This window comes from Mastigoproctus giganteus, chromosome 12 (genome assembly GCF_048544385.1).
Source record: "Mastigoproctus giganteus isolate SK-2022 chromosome 12, ASM4854438v1, whole genome shotgun sequence".
Lineage (NCBI taxonomy): Eukaryota > Metazoa > Arthropoda > Arachnida > Uropygi > Thelyphonidae > Mastigoproctus > Mastigoproctus giganteus.
In genome coordinates, this window is record NC_143586.1 from 171,857,327 (window position 1) to 171,875,572 (window position 18,246).

The window sequence follows — 18,246 nt, forward strand, 5'->3', positions numbered from 1 at the left end:
TTCTGATTAATACTTAGGAAGGATTAATACTGAAGAAGACTCACAAGGAGGGAAGAGAATGTGTAGTATACTCCCAAAATTTAAATATTAGTTATCTTCCAGTCATAAACACATCTCATCTAATGCAGCATTGTTCCTTTGCTAACTGTCTCAATCCTACATACAAACATCTTTTAATGAATACATTATGAGCTTGTTAGTAAATGAAAGAGCATCAAGGCCCAATATGTTCTTCATTATTAACCAATTTACAAACTAATGAGAGGAATTACCTTGATATAGGCATGCAGAACACTTCTTTCCTAACACTCTCCTTGAATAAAATAATTTAAAATAACTAAATGAATTCTCTACACTCGGAGAGAAAACTTTAGTGATCAAACGTACCTGGAATCTGTGGTTCAAGAGCTCTAAATCCGAAACCAAAATACATCAGATCACCAGTTGATATCTGTTGGTGGACTGATGTATTTTGGTGTCAGGTTTAGAGCTCTTGATCCACAGAGTCTGGGTATGTTTGATTGTTAAGGTTTTCTCTCCACATGTAGAGAATTCATTTAGTTATTTTAAATTCTTTTATTCAAGGAGAGCGTTAGGAAAAAAGCATTCTGCATGCTTATATCGAGGTAATTCCTCATCAGTTTGTAAATTACGAGTTTGTGTAAATTTAAGGAAGGGATGGACAGGTATCTGGATTAAATGGTGGAAATTATTTTTTTAAAGGTTTATGCATGAAAACATTGGCTTTCTTGTATTGTTTTACCTTTAAATAGCTTTACAGAATAACGTGTCATTTCTGAGTGGCACATCCAATGGTTTGAAATAAATGACAAATAATTCAGCAAATTGAATTATTTGTCATTTATTTATCTAGAAGAACTAGAAGATAAATTTTGTACTCAACTATGCAAGTGTCATCTCATGTCCAATGTAGAAACTTTTTCACACTTCATATATACATTTTGCATTATTAATGGCTTAAGAATCAACTAAAATATGAAATCAAAATACAATGGTTTGCAAAATTTAAGGAACAGTCAGGTTTTCACCTGTAGCTTCTCATAGGAGTGGCCTGGATATGGGAAAAGTATACCAAAGGAATCTTGTGAGGTACAAAAATGATGAAGGAAACAACACTGACACAACAACGGAATCAAAATGGTACAGATGGACTTTATTCAAAAATGGTAACATAGCACTGGCTGCTATGATACAGATGCATCACTGCCAAAGATGGAACAAAGGGAAGAGGTGGTCCTCAGTAGGAGATAAGGCCACCCATAATGTCGATGCAGGCTTTGCACTGCCTGTACATACTTAGAACAATGTTGTTGATACGTTCTTGCGATAACATCTTCCGTTCTTCTGTCAGCGCCAACTTCAGCTGGTGAACATTTTCTGGTGAGTGTGGACGTGCCACTAGGCATCTCCCCAGAACGTCCCATATGTGTTTGATGGGATTTCGATTGGTGGAACGAGCAGGCCAATCCACAAGAACAATGTCCTCACTTTCGAAAAGCATATCAACAGCTGCAGTGCGCTGGTGTGTGGCGTTATCATCCATAAACACGAACTTGGGGCCAATGGCACCTCGGAACAGATGCATGGGGAAGGATTACCTCAGTACAGTAGCGTGCACCGGTTTCAGTACCGCCTTCCAGTATCTGTAGTTGTGCCTGTCCCTTCAAGATAACACCTTGACTGCCATATCGATCCCTTTCAGTGAAGTTTGCGGGGTGATACCGTGTGCCAACCTATCGCCAGATTAGCTGAGGTCCAGAATCACTGGCGAGACTGAATCTACTCTCATCAGTAGAGAGTACTTTAAGTAAAGATTTTGTGGTTGTAACCTTTAGAAATAGTGTTGGTCCTTAAGTTTTGCACACCAGTGTAGGAATAATATTGTGCATAAAAAAATACCATTAGAGTTACCTGTGAGAGGTCAGAATAACAGATCTTCCCTCTTTCACAACATCAATTATACAGTTCCAAAGAAATCGGCGGGCTTTAGGATCCATACCTGTAGTAGGTTCATCCTAAGAAAAAAAAGGTAGATTAACTTAAAAAAAAAAAAAAAACCACCACTGATTGTTTTAATTAATGAGAATTATACAGTAAAATTGTGTAGGTAAAATTTAAGATGGGAAATTGGGTGATGAAATTTGTCTGTGCATATAGCTTGTCTCAGAAAGAAGAGACAAAATTAATTACAACAATGATTTGAAGATTTAAATAGCATGGTAGAAAATAACAATTGCATAAATAGAGATATTATAAGAACATATGAAGAGAAAGGGAAATCTTACAATAATTGTAAAACCCTAATACAATTTTGTGCTAGCCTTGCACTCTGAATTTTGTAGAATTCAGACACACAGCATAATAAAAGCAAGAAAAACTTAATTGACTGCATCATCACAGAAATGAATCAGTACAACTAGTTGAAGTATTAGTATTAGTAGTGGAAAATGATGCAAGAAAGCAGCAAGATTACAAAGCATCAGCAAAGGAGAAAAAAAAAAAACAAAAAACTACCCACTTCACCCTTCAAGAATTTGTCTAGTTCTTCCTTGAATTTATTTAAACTATCCAACTCTACAACAACAGATGGATGTTTGTTCCAACAATCAACCACCTGCTGGCTGAAGGCAAACTTCTACACATCTGTCCTGCAGCCATCCTTCAATTTGAATTTATGTCCCTCATGTGTGTGTAGTCTCATAAAGAGGAACAGTGCCATCAGCATTTAGATTACTCAATCCATTTAAGCCCTTATACATCTCAATCAGGTTTCCCCATAGGCCTGCCTGGTCTCCAGATGCTGCAATTTGCAGAACTGAAGCCTTACTTGGTAAGAGCATCCTTTTGTTCCCTTCACCAATCCGGTTGCCTTCTCTGCACCAGTTCCAGCAGATACTTCCTAAAGTGAGGCCTCCAGACCTGTATACAGTACTCAAGATTCGACCTAACCATAGCTTTGTACAAAGGTATAATTACCTCCTTATCCCTGCTAGCAAAGTTTCTGTATGTAATTGACAAAACCCCATGAGCTGTCTTGGCAGCCTGTCTGCACTGCTTGGAGAATTTCATATCATATCTGACTGAACAATTACCTCCAGGGTATTATAGAGGTAAAATCGGGTATTATAGAGGATTTCTGATTATAATGGACTGCATCTTGTAATGAGAAAATTAAAAATTACGATTAGTGGCAAAGATAGGAAGAATAAAAAGTGTTAAAACAGACAAAAACTGAAAACTCTCAAATTTTCCAACAGCCATTAATTATGGAAACCTTTCAAGCAAAACTGAAAAGTTACTGGCATTTCTGATGTTAGCATCTTCTTCTTCTTCTTCTTCCAGTCACATAACTCCCTGAGGAGCTGTTCTGGCAACCAACAAATTCCTCCAACTGCATCGATTGTGTGTTATAAGAGCAGCATCACAAAGTGTCATGCCCAAAAGTTCACTGATCCCATCCTTCCACCTAGTTATAGGTCTTCCTCTGCACCTCTTTCCCTTGGTTTTTCCTTCCATTATATTCTTCAACAGAAAGTTTTCCCTTCTTACTATATGACCAAAAAACATGAGTTTTCTTTTGTTGATGCTATGAAGAAGAATTTTAGGCCTGCAAATTTTATTCAATACCCACTCATTTGTTCTTCGATCCAAGTAAGAAATATGCAGTATTCTCCTGTAACACCACATTTCAAATGCCTCAATTTTCTTCCTGTCAACTCTTTTCATATTCCATCCTTCACATCCATAAGTGGTAACTGGAAAAATTAACGAATCAATGATTCTCAGTTTCGTGTTTAGGGGCAGATCATGATCTCTCCATAATTTTATCAGATCAGTGAATTTAATTAGTGCCATGCTAGCATTGAACTAATTAAATTCCTTCTAGAGTGTATTAGGGCAGTCTTATTCAGTAGATTTTAATAACTGAGAGAAATTTCTGCGAGTATAGATGCTTTAAATGAGTATAAATACACTTTTATCTAATGGCTGTAAACCTTCATTTCTGTCACAAAGTGTTTGTTGGACCATTCTTTGTAAATTTCAAGAGCCACCTGTGCCATTTTATTGTACATCCAAAACACTGCTTTAGTTACATGTTGCAACTCATGGGAAGTTTCATACTCACCCTAGGGAGGACGAGGTTAGTGGGAGTCAAATGGGTTCAAAGCCGCTAAGTGGATTTTCTTATTTATTGATTTGAAATTATTGTTTTTCTAAAACTTTTGTTTAAATTTAGTAGTATAGCATTATTTTGTGATTTTCTGATTAATCTGGTGTATTTATTCTTTACTCGGCCTTGTAATTGCATAAAAGTATTGGTAAGGGTATCAAATCCACGTATTACAAGTTGCAGCTCCGCTGAACGAGAAGTTTTTTAGCCATATTTAGCCGCTTTATTGACCAATTGTTACATCAAATAATTTTCTATAAGTAGCTTATAGATCTAGTCAGGATCCTTAGTTTATTCTGAATTGAGACAGCGAGATTTGGAAGTTAATTAATACTTAAGTGTCCGTAGAATTACAGTTCGTAATTTGCCGCCATTGTTATATGACACGTTATATCCCGAACTAGATAGCGTAAGCTTAGTATAGTACAGAATATAATATAGTCAATTAATCAGTAAAATCTATTAATATTGTTAAACTTCATTGTCAATTAAATTGTACTTTTAACTAAATACATATAATGACTTAGATTACAAACGTAACATAATTAATTAATACATAACTTGATAAGGAAATTATATAAATGGAACTCGTAGATAATGCTCGATACTGAAAAATATATATAGCGTTATAACTGTGTTAGGATACAAGTTTAGGGTTATAATTTTGTACTGAAATTGAAATTTTATTGAAATTAAATTGAAATCATGACTCAGACCAGAGCAGAAAAGCAAAAGGCTCAAGCTAATGGAAGTGCTGCAGCTCAGGGGAGAACTGAGGGGGGGGGGGCAGTTGCCCTCTGAATCACAGCCTTTTAAAATGCACTTCTTGCATGATATTTGTGGAGCAATCGGGAATGGGACATGATATTGCCATGGGGGATGTCTTTGTGTGTGCACGATGTAAGGAGTGTAACGAAATCAGGTGACAACTCAGCATTGTTATGGGCCTATATGAGAGCTTGAAGGACAGGGTGGATGCCCTTGAAGGATTTAAATTGAGGGGTCCCATCAAATTCTCAGCTGCCCACATCAATGCCAAAGCTTGCACTGGTCCCACATGAACTAGTAGTTGCTGGTAACTCTATTGTCAGGGAAACGGGTAACATGCTTTGTAAAAAGGATAGGTGGAACAGGACCAAGGTATGTCTGCCAGGGGCAAAGGTTGATGATGTTGTAGAGCGGATATCATCTTTTAAGGGCACAAAAGGTGATATAGTTGTACACGTTGGCACTAATGATATTAAGAGTAGGAGACGGGCAGAATTACTTAACAAGTACAGGTCACTGTTGAACAAAAGCCGAGAATTAGGGTTGAATTTGAAAGTGTCTGCAATTCTGCCCAGACACAATAGGAGGGAGTATATGATGAGAGCCTTGTCAATCAATTCGGCCTTGGAAAGATTGTGCAAGGCTCAAGGAGCAGAATTTTTTTCAGCCTGGTCTGTACTTGTTAGCAAGAAAGAGACTGCTTCTACAGGGATGGGATACACTTAAATAGAAAGGGTGCAAGAATATTTGCTGATGCCATCGAGGCAGTCAGAAAACTGCTAGCTTGTGGGGGAGGATACAAAGACTAATAGATTAACAGTAGCCACTGACAGAGAGTGAAAGTGCTTTTGGCACTGCTTCTACTGGAATGGGCAGAAGCCTGGAAAACAAGATTCAGGATATTTCACAGACTGCTGGGAGTCATTGCGGTACAAGTAAACACATGGGTTGTGTTAGGGTAGCTAAGAATAGGAACAGGTTCACGTATACTTGCGTTTACACCAATGCCAGGAGTAAATTCAGTAAATAAATTTAATGAATTTGAGGTATTGCCCAAAACATCAAAGGCGGATATCAGAGATATGGTGTCACAGATATGAGGAATGCAGAACTGGAATTTGGGGAGTACAATGTGTACAGAAAGGATAGACAGGATAGGAAGGGAGGAGGGGTTATGCTATTAGTTAAGAAACACATAAAATCCAAGGAAGTGAAGCCAGTCGACATAGCTGGACAGTGCAGTGTCGAGTCAGTTTGGTGTGACATAAGCATTGGGAGATCAAAATTGAGAGTAGGAGTGTGCTATAGGCCTAGTGACTCTGATGAGTATAATAAGACACTGTACAGGGAAATAGAGTGGGCCAGTAAATCATAGTCTTATAATGGGGGATTTTAATTTCCCAGATACTGACTGGAATTTGTGGGTTGGTCACTCACACACTAGCAAGGATTTTGTGGATTTATTGGATGATTGTTTTCTACATCAGCATGCTCGGGAGGCAACTAGAGGGAGTAATACTCTTGATTTGATTATCAGTTATCAGTAGTGATTCTTCATTCATTAAGAATCTGCAGATAAAAGAACCACTAGGTGGCAGTGATCACAGCATGCTGAAGTGGGATTTACTCAAAGAGGTAACTACCATCAGGGGTAAAGGGAAGGGTTTTTGCTTTCGTAAAGGTGACTATGATGGTCTGAGACAGTATTTAAATTCTATACAGTGGGACCAACTGATGATGTTACCAACAACAAATTCAAAATGGGAAGCATTCAAAGAACTTATCTTGGAAGCTACTAGGCTTTACATACCAACTAAGAAATATTGTTCAAGGTTTAGGCCTAAATGGATGTCAGATGAACAAATGAGACATATGGCAGAGAAGAAAAATGCATGGGATACATATAAATTAACTTGTGACACAGAAGCCTATGATAGATATAAGTTGGTCTGTAACCAAGTTACAAAGGAGGTTAGGCAGGCGAAGGTAGATTACGAGAAATCTTCGGCAACGGATGCAAAGAAAAACAGCAAAGAGTTCTTTATTTATGTAAACTCTAGAAGGAAGGGAATGAATCAGATTGGTCCACTTGATATCGATGGTTCAACTGTTGATGATTATGCTCAGGTAGCTAACAAACTAAATGAATATTTTGCATCGACATTCACACATGAGGAGTTATTCAGCGAGGGGAATGCCAGAGGTGTATTCAACTCTGGCAGTAAGCTAGATAATCTTGTAATAACAGAGTAAAGTGGAGGAGAAATTGTTGAAGAAACACACAAGAAAGGCACCTGGGGTGGATGGGATCTATCCAGTTATATTAAATGAGGCAGCAAAGGAAGTAAGCAAACCCTTAGCCATAATTATGAGAGCTTCCTTGGACTCAGGGGAGGAAGACTGGACTGGAGATGTGCAAATGTGACCCCAATTCACAAAGGAGGATCAAAGGTTGACACAAGTAATTATAGACCTGTGAGTTTAACTTCTGTTCCAGGAAAACTAATGGAGGCACTGGTTAAAGAAGCACTGTGGGATCATCTAGACAAGACTTCAGTTATAGTTCGGACACAGTATGGTTTTGTTAAGGGAAGGTCTTGCCTGACCAATTTGATTGGATACTATAATGTAGTAACAAAAGAACTGGATGCAGGGAATAACTTTGATGTTATATACTTGGATCTTAGAAAGCTTTTGATACTGCTGCACATGGAAGACTGCTGCACAAATTGGAGCAGTGTGGCATTGGAGGCAAATTGCTGCTATGGATAAAGGGGTGGTTGAGGGGGAGAAGACAGAGAGTGGTAATCAATGGACACTGCTCATCATGGACTAATGTTATTAGTGGACTCCCTCAGGGTTCAGTGTTGGGTCCATTATTGTTTCTGTATTTATAAATAATATTGATGATGGTATATCAAGCTTAATGTCCAAGTTTGCAAACGATACAAAGGTTGGCAGGGTTGTTAAGGATACTATTGACGCTATGCTGCTGCAAAAGGTGGAACGGTTGAGCAACATTTGGAAAGGTTGAGCAGATGGGCTGAGAGGTGGCAAATGAAGTTTAACATTGACAAATGTAAAGTATTACATATGGTAACACAGGGCAACGTATCAACTCTGTGGTACTACACTGACAGTGGTAGAGAATGAAAAGGACCTTGGGGTAATTGTACAGGCAGATATGAAGTTCTCTGTGCAGTACAGACGGGCTGCAAGAGTAGCTCATGGTGTCTTGTCAATGATATACAGGAATTTTTCTAGCAGGAATAAGGAGGTGATTATTCTCTTGTATACGGAAATGGTCAGGCCACACCTTGAGTACTGTATACAGGTCTGGAGGCCTCATTTCAAGAAGGATGTAGAGCTGCTGGAACGAGTACAAAGAAGGGCAACAAGATTAGTGAATGGAACAAAGGGTTGCTTTTACGAAGAAAGGCTTAAGTTCTGCAAATTACAGTGTCTGGAGACTAGGCACCGGCGAGGTGATCTGATAGAGGTGTATAAAGCCTTGAATGGTTTGAGCATGCTCAATGCCGATGGGATTCTTATTCTTGCTCAGAATAATCACCTGAGAGGGCATAAATTCGGATTGAGGAAAGACAGATGTAGGATAGATGTGCGGAAATTTGCCTTTAGCCAGCGGCTAGTTGGTTGGTGGAACAGACTTCCATCTCTTGTTGTGGAAGTTGATAGCCTAAATAAATTTAAGGCTCAGCTGGACAGGTATTTTGAATGAACGGAGGGGAGAAGTGGAAGTTTTTTTTTTTTTTTGGCTGATGCTGTATAAGCTTGCTTTCTTGCATCATATGCCTCTACTAATGCTAATGATAAGCAAGCAGTGGTATGAGTTTGAAATGACTTGATGTATTGCCATCCAGTAAGGTTCGATGATCTTTAGTATTAATAGGCAGGCTTTTTTCATCTTTGGAGATATATAAGTTCTTTCAGGCATTTTTTCAGAAAAGAATTCTGTTTCATCATCAATAAAGGCTTGGCACACCCAGGGTCCTGAGCTGGATATCATCATTCTTCTCTTTCTTGGTGATCCCCTTCTGCTTCTCTCTCTCTCTCTCTCAGTGTAACTCAGAAATTTTTTTTGGCTGGTGCGGCAAAGGCCTCAGGCTTCCTTGCACCATATGGATAATGATAATAAATGTTTGAAAAGAACTATAAGCCCCTTTATGAAATGTTTTCACTAATTCTTCTGCTGCTTTTTCACCAAGACTAGGCTGCTTTACCCTTCATGTTTATGTTATGCAAATGAACCCTGGCTCTAAAGTGATAAACTAGCTACAGCTTACTTGGAAAGACAGCATCATGTCTAAATTCATTTGCATTTAAATGTTCATAGACCTATAGTTTTCCTCTGAAAAAGGGTTAGGCTAAGAGGAATAAGTCTGATTCTCATGCTCACTCCCAGTTATTAACAAAGTTTCCATTTTTAAAACAACAGTGCTTCTTTTCATAATTGTAGTAGATTACATTGCCACGGGTCCTTTTACATGTTCCAAATTTCTTTCTTTATCTTTAATAATTGTTCCAATAATGGAATTATGGAATACTGTTTTCATGTATGGAGACCTCTTCTGTAAAAAGACATCGAGCTTCTTGAAAGGGTCCAAAGACGGGCAACTTGAATGGTGAGATTGGCAGAAGGATGACCGTATGAGGAAAGACTGATTATGTGGGCTACAGATCTTGGCAACCAGGCACCTCGAGTGACCTGACTGAGGTTTATAAGGCTCTGAGAGAGGGATTAGTAAAATGAATGAAGGTGGAATTCACTGTTCTAGACAATTCCAGAACTATGGGTCATATATTAAAATTTCGGGGCTTGAGGTTTAGATTAAATTGCAGGAAGTTTTATTTTAGCCAGTGAGTCGTTGATAACTAAAACAAGTTGCCCTCACGGGTAGTCGAGGCTGACAGTTTGAATAAATTCAAAGGTCAACTGGATACTTACTTGTGTGAGGAGGGAAACATAATTTGCATTTACATAAGTTTTTTTTTTTTTTTTTTTTTTTTTGCCAGTGCAGCAAAAGCCTGGGCTTCCTTGCACTATATAGTAAATTCTATTACTATTACTTATTAAAATCAGGAGATGCAAGATGGAGTTTTACCATTTTTGAGTCTTTGTGATATCCAATGTCATTACAGAGGGAGAGGGCGCTGACTCTCTTTAGAAAATACAGCTGCGAATTACAGGCTCCGAAAAAAACGATAAGTTTTTGCTTATTATTTACATAATTGTTATTTATATTGTACTTAATACGTTGTCTTATAGTTCTAATTACGCTGGTTATTTTTATTTTTGTTTGTATAAACAGTTTTTGTAGATATACGTAATACTTTATAAAACCGTTATTTCATTCGAATATTGGAGGCATTGTTTTGTGTATAGTGATCGGGAATTCAAATTTTTAATTGAGGTAGTTAGGTAGCTCTAACGTATAATTATAGAAACAGTAATACGTTTCACTGTTTCTATTAGATAGCGTAGTATTGACATTTAATTTAATTTAATTTAATTTATTGATCTTATTAATTTAAAATATCATGCCCCAAACTAGAGCAGCAAAGCAACGGGCACAAAGTGGCAGGAGTGCTGTGACTCGTGGGAGAACTGAGGGGGGCGATTCTCCAACGCATCACAGCCTTAAAAAATGTGCAACTTGTGAAATGTTTGCCGAACTATCTGGAACGGAACATGATATTGCCATGGGGGATGTCTTTGTGTGTGCGCGATGTAAGGAGTGTAAGGAAATCAGGCGACAACTCAGCGTTGTTATGGGCCTATATGAGAGTTTGAAGGACAGGGTGGATGCCCTCGAAAGATCTAAATTGAGGGGCCCATCAGGCTCTCAGCTGCCCACATCAACGCCCGAGCTTGCACTTGGTCATCACGCAACACAGCGGCAACCCCCAAGGCAGATTGCGCTGGTCCCAAAGGAACTAGTAGTTGTTGGTGACTCTATTGTCAGGGAAACGGGAAATATATTGTGTAAAAAGGATAGGTGGAACAGGACCAGGGTATGTCTGCCAGGGGCAAAGGTTGATGACGTTGTAGAGCAGATATCATCTTTTAAGGGCACAAAAGGTGATATAGTTGTACACGTTGGCACTAATGATATTAAGAGTAGGAGACCGGCAGAATTACTTAACAAGTACAGGTCACTGATGAAAAAAAGCCGTGAAATAGGGTTGAATTTGAAAGTGTCTGCAATTCTGCCCAGACACGATAGGAGGGAGTATATGATGAGAGCCTTGTCGATCAATTCGGCCCTGGAAAGATTGTGCAAGGCTCAAGGGGTAGAATTTTTTTCAGCCTGGACTGTACTTGTTAACAGGAGAGACTGCTTCTACAGGGATGGGATACACTTAAATAGAAAGGGTGCAAGAATATTTGCTGATGCTATCGAGGCAGTGTTAGGTGGGTCGGAAAACTGCTAGCTTGGGGGGATACAAGGACTAATAGTTTAACAGTAGCCGTAGGCAGAGGTGAAGGTGATTCTTGCACAACTTCTATTAGAATAAGTAGCGACCTGGAGCGAGGGGTGTTGGGGGTTTCAGGGACGGATGTCCGTCATTGTGAAACAGGTGGGTATATGGGATGTGTTAGAGTGGCTGGGAATAGGAATAGGTGCATGTATACTTGCATGTATACCAATGCTAGAAGTATAGTAAATAAATTTGATGAATTTGAAGTGTTGGTCAAGACATCCAAGGCGGATATTGTTGGGATATCAGAGACGTGGTGTCACACAGATATAAGGAATGCCGAACTGGAATTTGGGGAGTACAATGTGTACAGAAAGGATAGACAGGATAGGAAGGGAGGAGGTGTTATGCTGTTAATAAAGAAAAACATAAAATCAAAAGAAGTGCATCCAGTTGATATAGATGAACAGTGCATTGTTGAGTCAGTTTGGTGTGACATAAGCACTGCGAAAGCAAAAATTAGAGTAGGAGTGTGTTATAGGCCTAATGACTTGAATGAGTACAATGAACAATTGTACAGAGAAATAGAGTGGGCTAGTAAATCGGAATGTCTTATAATGGGGGATTTTAACTTCCCAGATATTGACTGGAACTTGTGGGTTGGGCACTCACACACTAGTCAGACTTTTGTGGATTTATTGGATGATTGTTTTCTGCAGCAGCATGTTCGAGAGGCAACCAGAGAAAGTAATACTCTTGATCTGGTTATCAGCAGTGATCATTCATGTATTAGGAATTTGCAGATAAAAGAACCACTAGGTGGCAGTGATCACAGTGTACTGACGTGGGATTTACTTAAAGATTTAATTACCATCAGGGGTAAAGGAAAGGGTTTTTGCTTCCGTAAAGGCGAGTACAGTGGTCTCCAACAGTTTTTAAATTCTGTACAGTGGAATCAACTGACGATGTTACCGACAGTAAATTCTAAGTGGGAAGCATTCAAGGAATTAATCGTGGAAGCTACTAAAAGTTTCATACCTATTAAGAAATATTGTTCAAGGTTTAGGCCTAAATGGTTGTCAAATGAATTAATGAGACTCGTAACAGAGAAGAAAAATGCATGGGATGCATATAAATTATCAAGCGACTCAGAAGCCTATGGCAGATATAAGCTGGTCTGTAATCAGGTCACAAAGGAGGTTCGGCAGGCGAAGGCAGATTACGAGAAATCCTTGGCAAAAGATGCTAAGAAAAACAGCAAGGATTTCTTTACTTATATAAACTCTAAAAGGAAGGGGATGAATCTGATTGGTCCACTTGACATCGATGGTTCGACTGTTGATGATCCTGCTCAGATAGCAAACAAACTGAATGAGTATTTTGCATCTACATTCACACATGAGGAGTTATTAAGGTTTGAAAATGGCAGAAGGTTATCAAATTGTAGCAGGGTGCTTAATGATCTTGTAATAACTGAGAGCAAAGTGGAAGAGAAATTGTTGAAGTTAAACGTAAGAAAAGCACCTGGGGTGGATGGGATCTATCCAGTTATATTAAAGGAGGCGGCAAAGCAACTAAGCAAACCCTTAGCCATAATTATGAGAGCATCCTTGGACTCAGGGGAGGTTCCCACGGACTGGAGATGTGCAAATGTATCCCCAATTCACAAAGGGGGATCGAAGGGTGACACGAGTAATTACAGACCAGTTAGTTTAACTTCTGTTCCGGGTAAAATAATGGAGTCGCTGGTTAAAGATGCATTGCAGGATCATCTAGACAAGACTGCAGCAATAATTCAGACACAGCATGGGTTTGTTAAGGGAAAGTCTTGTCTGACAAATTTGATAGGATATTATGATGTGGTTACAAAGGAACTGGATGCAAAAAATAATTTTGATATCATATATTTGGATTTCAGGAAAGCTTTTGACACTGTTGCGCATGGAAGACTATTGTACAAATTGGAGCAGAATGGTATTAAGGGTAAGTTGCTACAATGGATAAAAGGATGGTTAAGTGCGAGAAAACAGATGGTGGTAATCAATGGGTGCTGCTCTTCTTGGACTAATGTTATTAGTGGAGTCCCACAGGGTTCGGTGTTAGGTCCACTGTTGTTTTGTATATTTATCAATGATATTGATGAAGGTATATTAGGCTTAATGTCGAAGTTTGCAGATGATACAAAGGTTGGCAGGGTTGTTAATGACAGTAATGGCAGTGTGCTACTGCAACAGGATCTAGATAATTTGGGCAGATGGGCTAAGAAGTGGCAACTGAAGTTTAACCTTGACAAATGCAAAGTACTGCATATGGGTAGAAGTAACCCCAGAGAAACGTACCAACTGTGTGGTACTACACTTAAGGTGGTAGAAAATGAAAAAGACCTGGGAGTAATTGTGCAGTCAGATATGAAGTTCTCTGAGCAATGTAGACAGGCTGCCAGGGCAGGTCATGGGGTTTTGTCAATGATATATAGGAATTTTGCTAGCAGGGAAAAGGAGGTGATTATCCCTCTGTATAAGGCAATGGTCAGGCCACGCCTTGAGTACTGCGTACAGGTCTGGAGGCCTCATTTTAGGAAGGATGTAGATTTACTTGAGCGTGTACAGAGAAGGGCAACAAGATTGGTGAGGGGAATGAAGGGATCCTCTTACCAAGAGAGGCTTAAGTTCTGCAAATTGCAGTGGCTGGAGACTAGGCACCTGCGCGGTGATCTGATTGAGGTATATAAGGCCTTGAATGGGTTGAGCACGCTGAATTCTGATGGGATCCTTCCACTTGTTCAGATTACGAACCTAAGGGGGCATAAATTCAAATTAAGAAAAGACAGATGCAGAATAGATGTGCGGAAATTTGCCTTTAGCCAGCGGGTGGTTAATTGCTGGAACAAACTTCCATCTGTCGTTGTGGAAGTTGATAGGTTGAATAAATTTAAGGAGGAACTGGACAGGCATTTGGAGGGAATGGTGTGATTTTTTTTTTTTTTTTTTTTGGCTGATGCTGCATAAGCTCATTCATTTGCTTTCTTGCATCACATGCCACTACTACTACTACTACTACTACTACAAAACTTACTGACTTTCTTTTTCTATTTGATATATCTTGATTACTTTTCCTTTTCTCAGTCATTTTAAAGACTATTAAAACTCAACATAAATAAAAATGAAAAGTGAAAGTTGGTTAATGTTGGCATAAACAAACTCATGTATGAACTGAGTGAGTGAGAAAAATTCTGTACACCAATCACCAAGAGTTGATGCTCTAGACAAAGTGAGTTAATCAGTTTATTTTTTGAGTATGTTCATTATCTTGTCATGAAAACATCTAATTTCAGGGACCCCCATCTTATGCTCTTAACTGGTTCCTAAATTTTGGAGCACAAGGGGAATGAGTTACAATAATTGTGGGGATGCATGGGCTTGTTAAGGGGAAGTCCTGTATGAAAAAAATTGATTGGATACTATAATGTGGCCATAAAGGAACTGGATGCAAAAAAAAAAAAAAAAAAACTGCGTGTAGACTGTATTCACGAAACATGTTTTACGTGTAAACATTTTTGACAACACCTACTAAATTTCGAACAGCTGGAACCAAAATCATGAACGATGTAACATTTTATGCTCACGCCTGCTACTTACTCTACCGAATCAACGTTAGTGACATTAGCGTCATACTTCAGTCTGAAATATTTAGTATGAACGATGTAATATTTTATGCACATGCCTGCTGCTTATTTTACCACATCAATGTTTGGAGGAGGTTAGGCCAATAGCCTAATTACCTATTTGATTGTAGCCAATTGTTGAAATGTATGATTGCAATAATACAAGTATTTGTATTGTTACAATCAATGGAGTCCCCCAGGGTTTAGTACTAGGCTCACCTGGTTGCGGAAAAACTTTTATGATTCGCCTTGATGGAAAAACAACTGCTTCAGTAATTGGTTGTGGAGGTTGTCACAGACATTCTCTCAGATATGCCAGACAAGCTGTACTTGCTACCTGGGAGTCTAAAATGCTGATGGCACTGATATTCGGGAGACACTCAAGTCAAGTGGACCCAATTTCGGCGAAGTCCGGACGGTCTGTGGCAGCCAAATCCAGCCATCAAAGTACACTACTTCTGGCTGAAGCATATATTATTGGGACTTGGGACCATATCTAGTTTGGATCGTACAAGTGAATGATAAATGCATAGTAGGTGCATCAGTCTGCACCCCAGGATGTAGAAGACAGAGAGTGAAGAATATTCAGGCCTCTCGTGCACTTTGTATGGAGTTGGCGGATGTGATCTAGGAAGGCCAACTTTTTATCAAACACGAGTCCCAAGAATTTTGTGTCTGACACTACTGGAATAGCACTTTGTCCAGCCTTAATTCAGGTTTAGGATGAATATGCTTGCAGCAAAAGTGTAAGTAAATGGTTTACTGTGGGGAGAACCTGAATCCATTAACAAGTGCCCAGGAATAGAGACGATCAATAGCTTGTTGCAGTTATCTATTTGGCTACATACAGAAATGATGCAGTTGCACTAACTTGTATATTTATTTTTTTATTATTAAGCTTTATTTAGTTAGTTTATTTATTTGTTTCTTCATTGCAAAAGCAATGAAAAAACAAATAAATAAAGCAAAAGCCTGTGGCTTCCTTAAACTATATGTCTAATTCTAATACTAATGCATTAATATTTTCTGGATAGTAGTCAACAACTAAAATGTCATAATTTCATGTCTTTGCAAAACTTTGAAGTGGTAGTGTTTGATTCCTGATTGCTATCTAATTATCTATTTATTATAAAAATGGGTTTCATTCTCTGGTGGGAGTGGACACATGTCTCCTTAAATTGGGGTTGTGCATTTGCACTACCTTCACCTTCAGTAGTGCAAATGCATGACCCCCTTTGTCTTTTTTTTTTTACTTTGTATTTTCTTATTTACATTTTTTATTTTATTTCATTTTATTCTGAATATTAGGTGGCTTGGTACAAGGAGAAGAATTGCACCTTGCCTTTACTGCAGCAGTAATCTGCTATATTTGTTAGGCAGTTTGGTGTTTTCTTTTCCACAGATCTTATTACCACAGCTATATCAATATAATTCTATTTATTTTTAATGGTCTTGTGACTATGTGATCTTATGTATAATGCTTATGATGAATATTGTTTTCTAAAATGTTAAAGTTATATTTTCTTATATTATTATGAATATATTTACTATTATGATCCATTTGTATAATAGTGCAATGTGTAACAGTGTATACTATGACCAAACATCTTTGTACACCCTCCATGAATACCGTGTACTGGGAAGAAGTCCCTTGCACATGTGTATTGGCTAAAACTTACCAACATAAATCCTGTGAGTCTGTCTGTACAGCAGCAGTACATTATAAGGCAGTATGGGTTGTGGAATGCAATTTTTAAATTTTGAATATGGGACAACAGTTGGATACCACATCAATAACCTTTCAGTGAACAGAATTTCAACTTGTCTGAACTTCCAGAAATCCACTGTGGCTGCCATTATTAAAAGATGCAAGACCATGGTGATACTTTAATGAAAAAGAAAAAAAAAAAAAAAATGTTCAGATGATCTCACAAACTTATTGTTTGTTTGTTATTTGGTTTTTAGGAGCATTAGCAATCATAAAAAAAAAAAAAAAAACTAAGGCCATATTGCTCCGGGAAAATGGGGTGGTCATTCCATGACCTTCCCGCATCCTCCGTATTTGGTGGTGACGGGCTCGAACTCCGGTCTAATCAAGAAGCGTGTGCTACGCACTGCTGCTCCTTCCCACCTGGCTACGGAGGCGCCTTCACAAACTTATAGAAATGTATCTGAGAAACCATAAAGAAGGCAGTATCTCATATATTTCATGGAAAACATCATGGAGCAAGTCCAAGAGGCCACAAGAACATACCATCTGTAATTTCTGAAATATGGAGATTCTACCACAGTGGCAGAGAGTTCTAGGGAGTGGCAGATCTTGCAACAAATTTCATTCCAATGGATGTATCTGGGTGCGGAGATTGTGCAGAGAGCACACTTCCTATCAGAGTATATCATTATCACTATGCAGTTTGGTGGAGGCCGTTTCATTGTATGGGACTGTTTCAGCTGGTTTGGACATGGCAGTAATATGGAAACAGGCCCTGTTAGTATCAGCACAACAATGCTCATGTTATACATGTTTGTTAACAATGATGCGAAAAAGTTGGACAGGTTGACTTAGAATCCAAACTGCAACCCACTGAAAATGTGGGTTGCAGTTTGGATGTGGGATGAACTAGATGCCAGATTAGGCTGCTGAAAATATTACCTTCTTGAAAACTGGCTCTGGCAGAAGCTCTTCTGCAAGATGAATGAAAGCAAATTACAGCTGAAACCTACAGGAAGTATTCCTAAGATAGCTGAAGCTGTCATGTAGGCTAAAAGGTGCTCTAATGTATATTTGCAAACAAGGGTATTAAAAATCCTTGTTTGCAAATATCCATACATGTCTGAATACTTTTGATCATGCATGTAGTATATAAATGTATATATTTGTTTATTTATTGTATTAATATTGTGATCACATTAATTAAGTCATATGTTATAACAGTTTCTATTACCATACAATGTAAGAGGGGAAGTTTTTTCCTGTTCTGTAAGTTCACCAGATAGTGTTTATTCATTTGATACAACATATGCAACAAAATATACAACTTACCAAAAACACTATAGATGGATTTCCAACAAGAGCAATAGCAGTGGATAATTTTCGTTTATTTCCACCAGAATATGTGTTAGAACAATTATGCCCATGAGCTATCAATCCCAATTTTCTGATCCCCCACTGTGCCACCTG

General features: G+C 38.5%; 1 protein-coding gene across 1 annotated transcript in view; it reads right to left on the minus strand.

Moving 5' to 3' along the window:
• LOC150077598 (phospholipid-transporting ATPase ABCA1-like) overlaps positions 1-18,246 on the minus strand; it is a gene marked incomplete at its 3' end in the record, with an annotated part of 856,770 nt that overhangs the window by 60,882 nt on the left and 777,642 nt on the right. The window contains exons 43-44 of the mRNA XM_090386943.1: positions 18,109-18,243; positions 1,933-2,036 (exon numbers count right to left, since the gene is read on the minus strand). Of these exons, the coding sequence (XP_090243069.1) occupies positions 1,933-2,036; positions 18,109-18,243 (239 nt within the window). The remainder of the gene's footprint in view (positions 1-1,932; positions 2,037-18,108; positions 18,244-18,246) is intronic.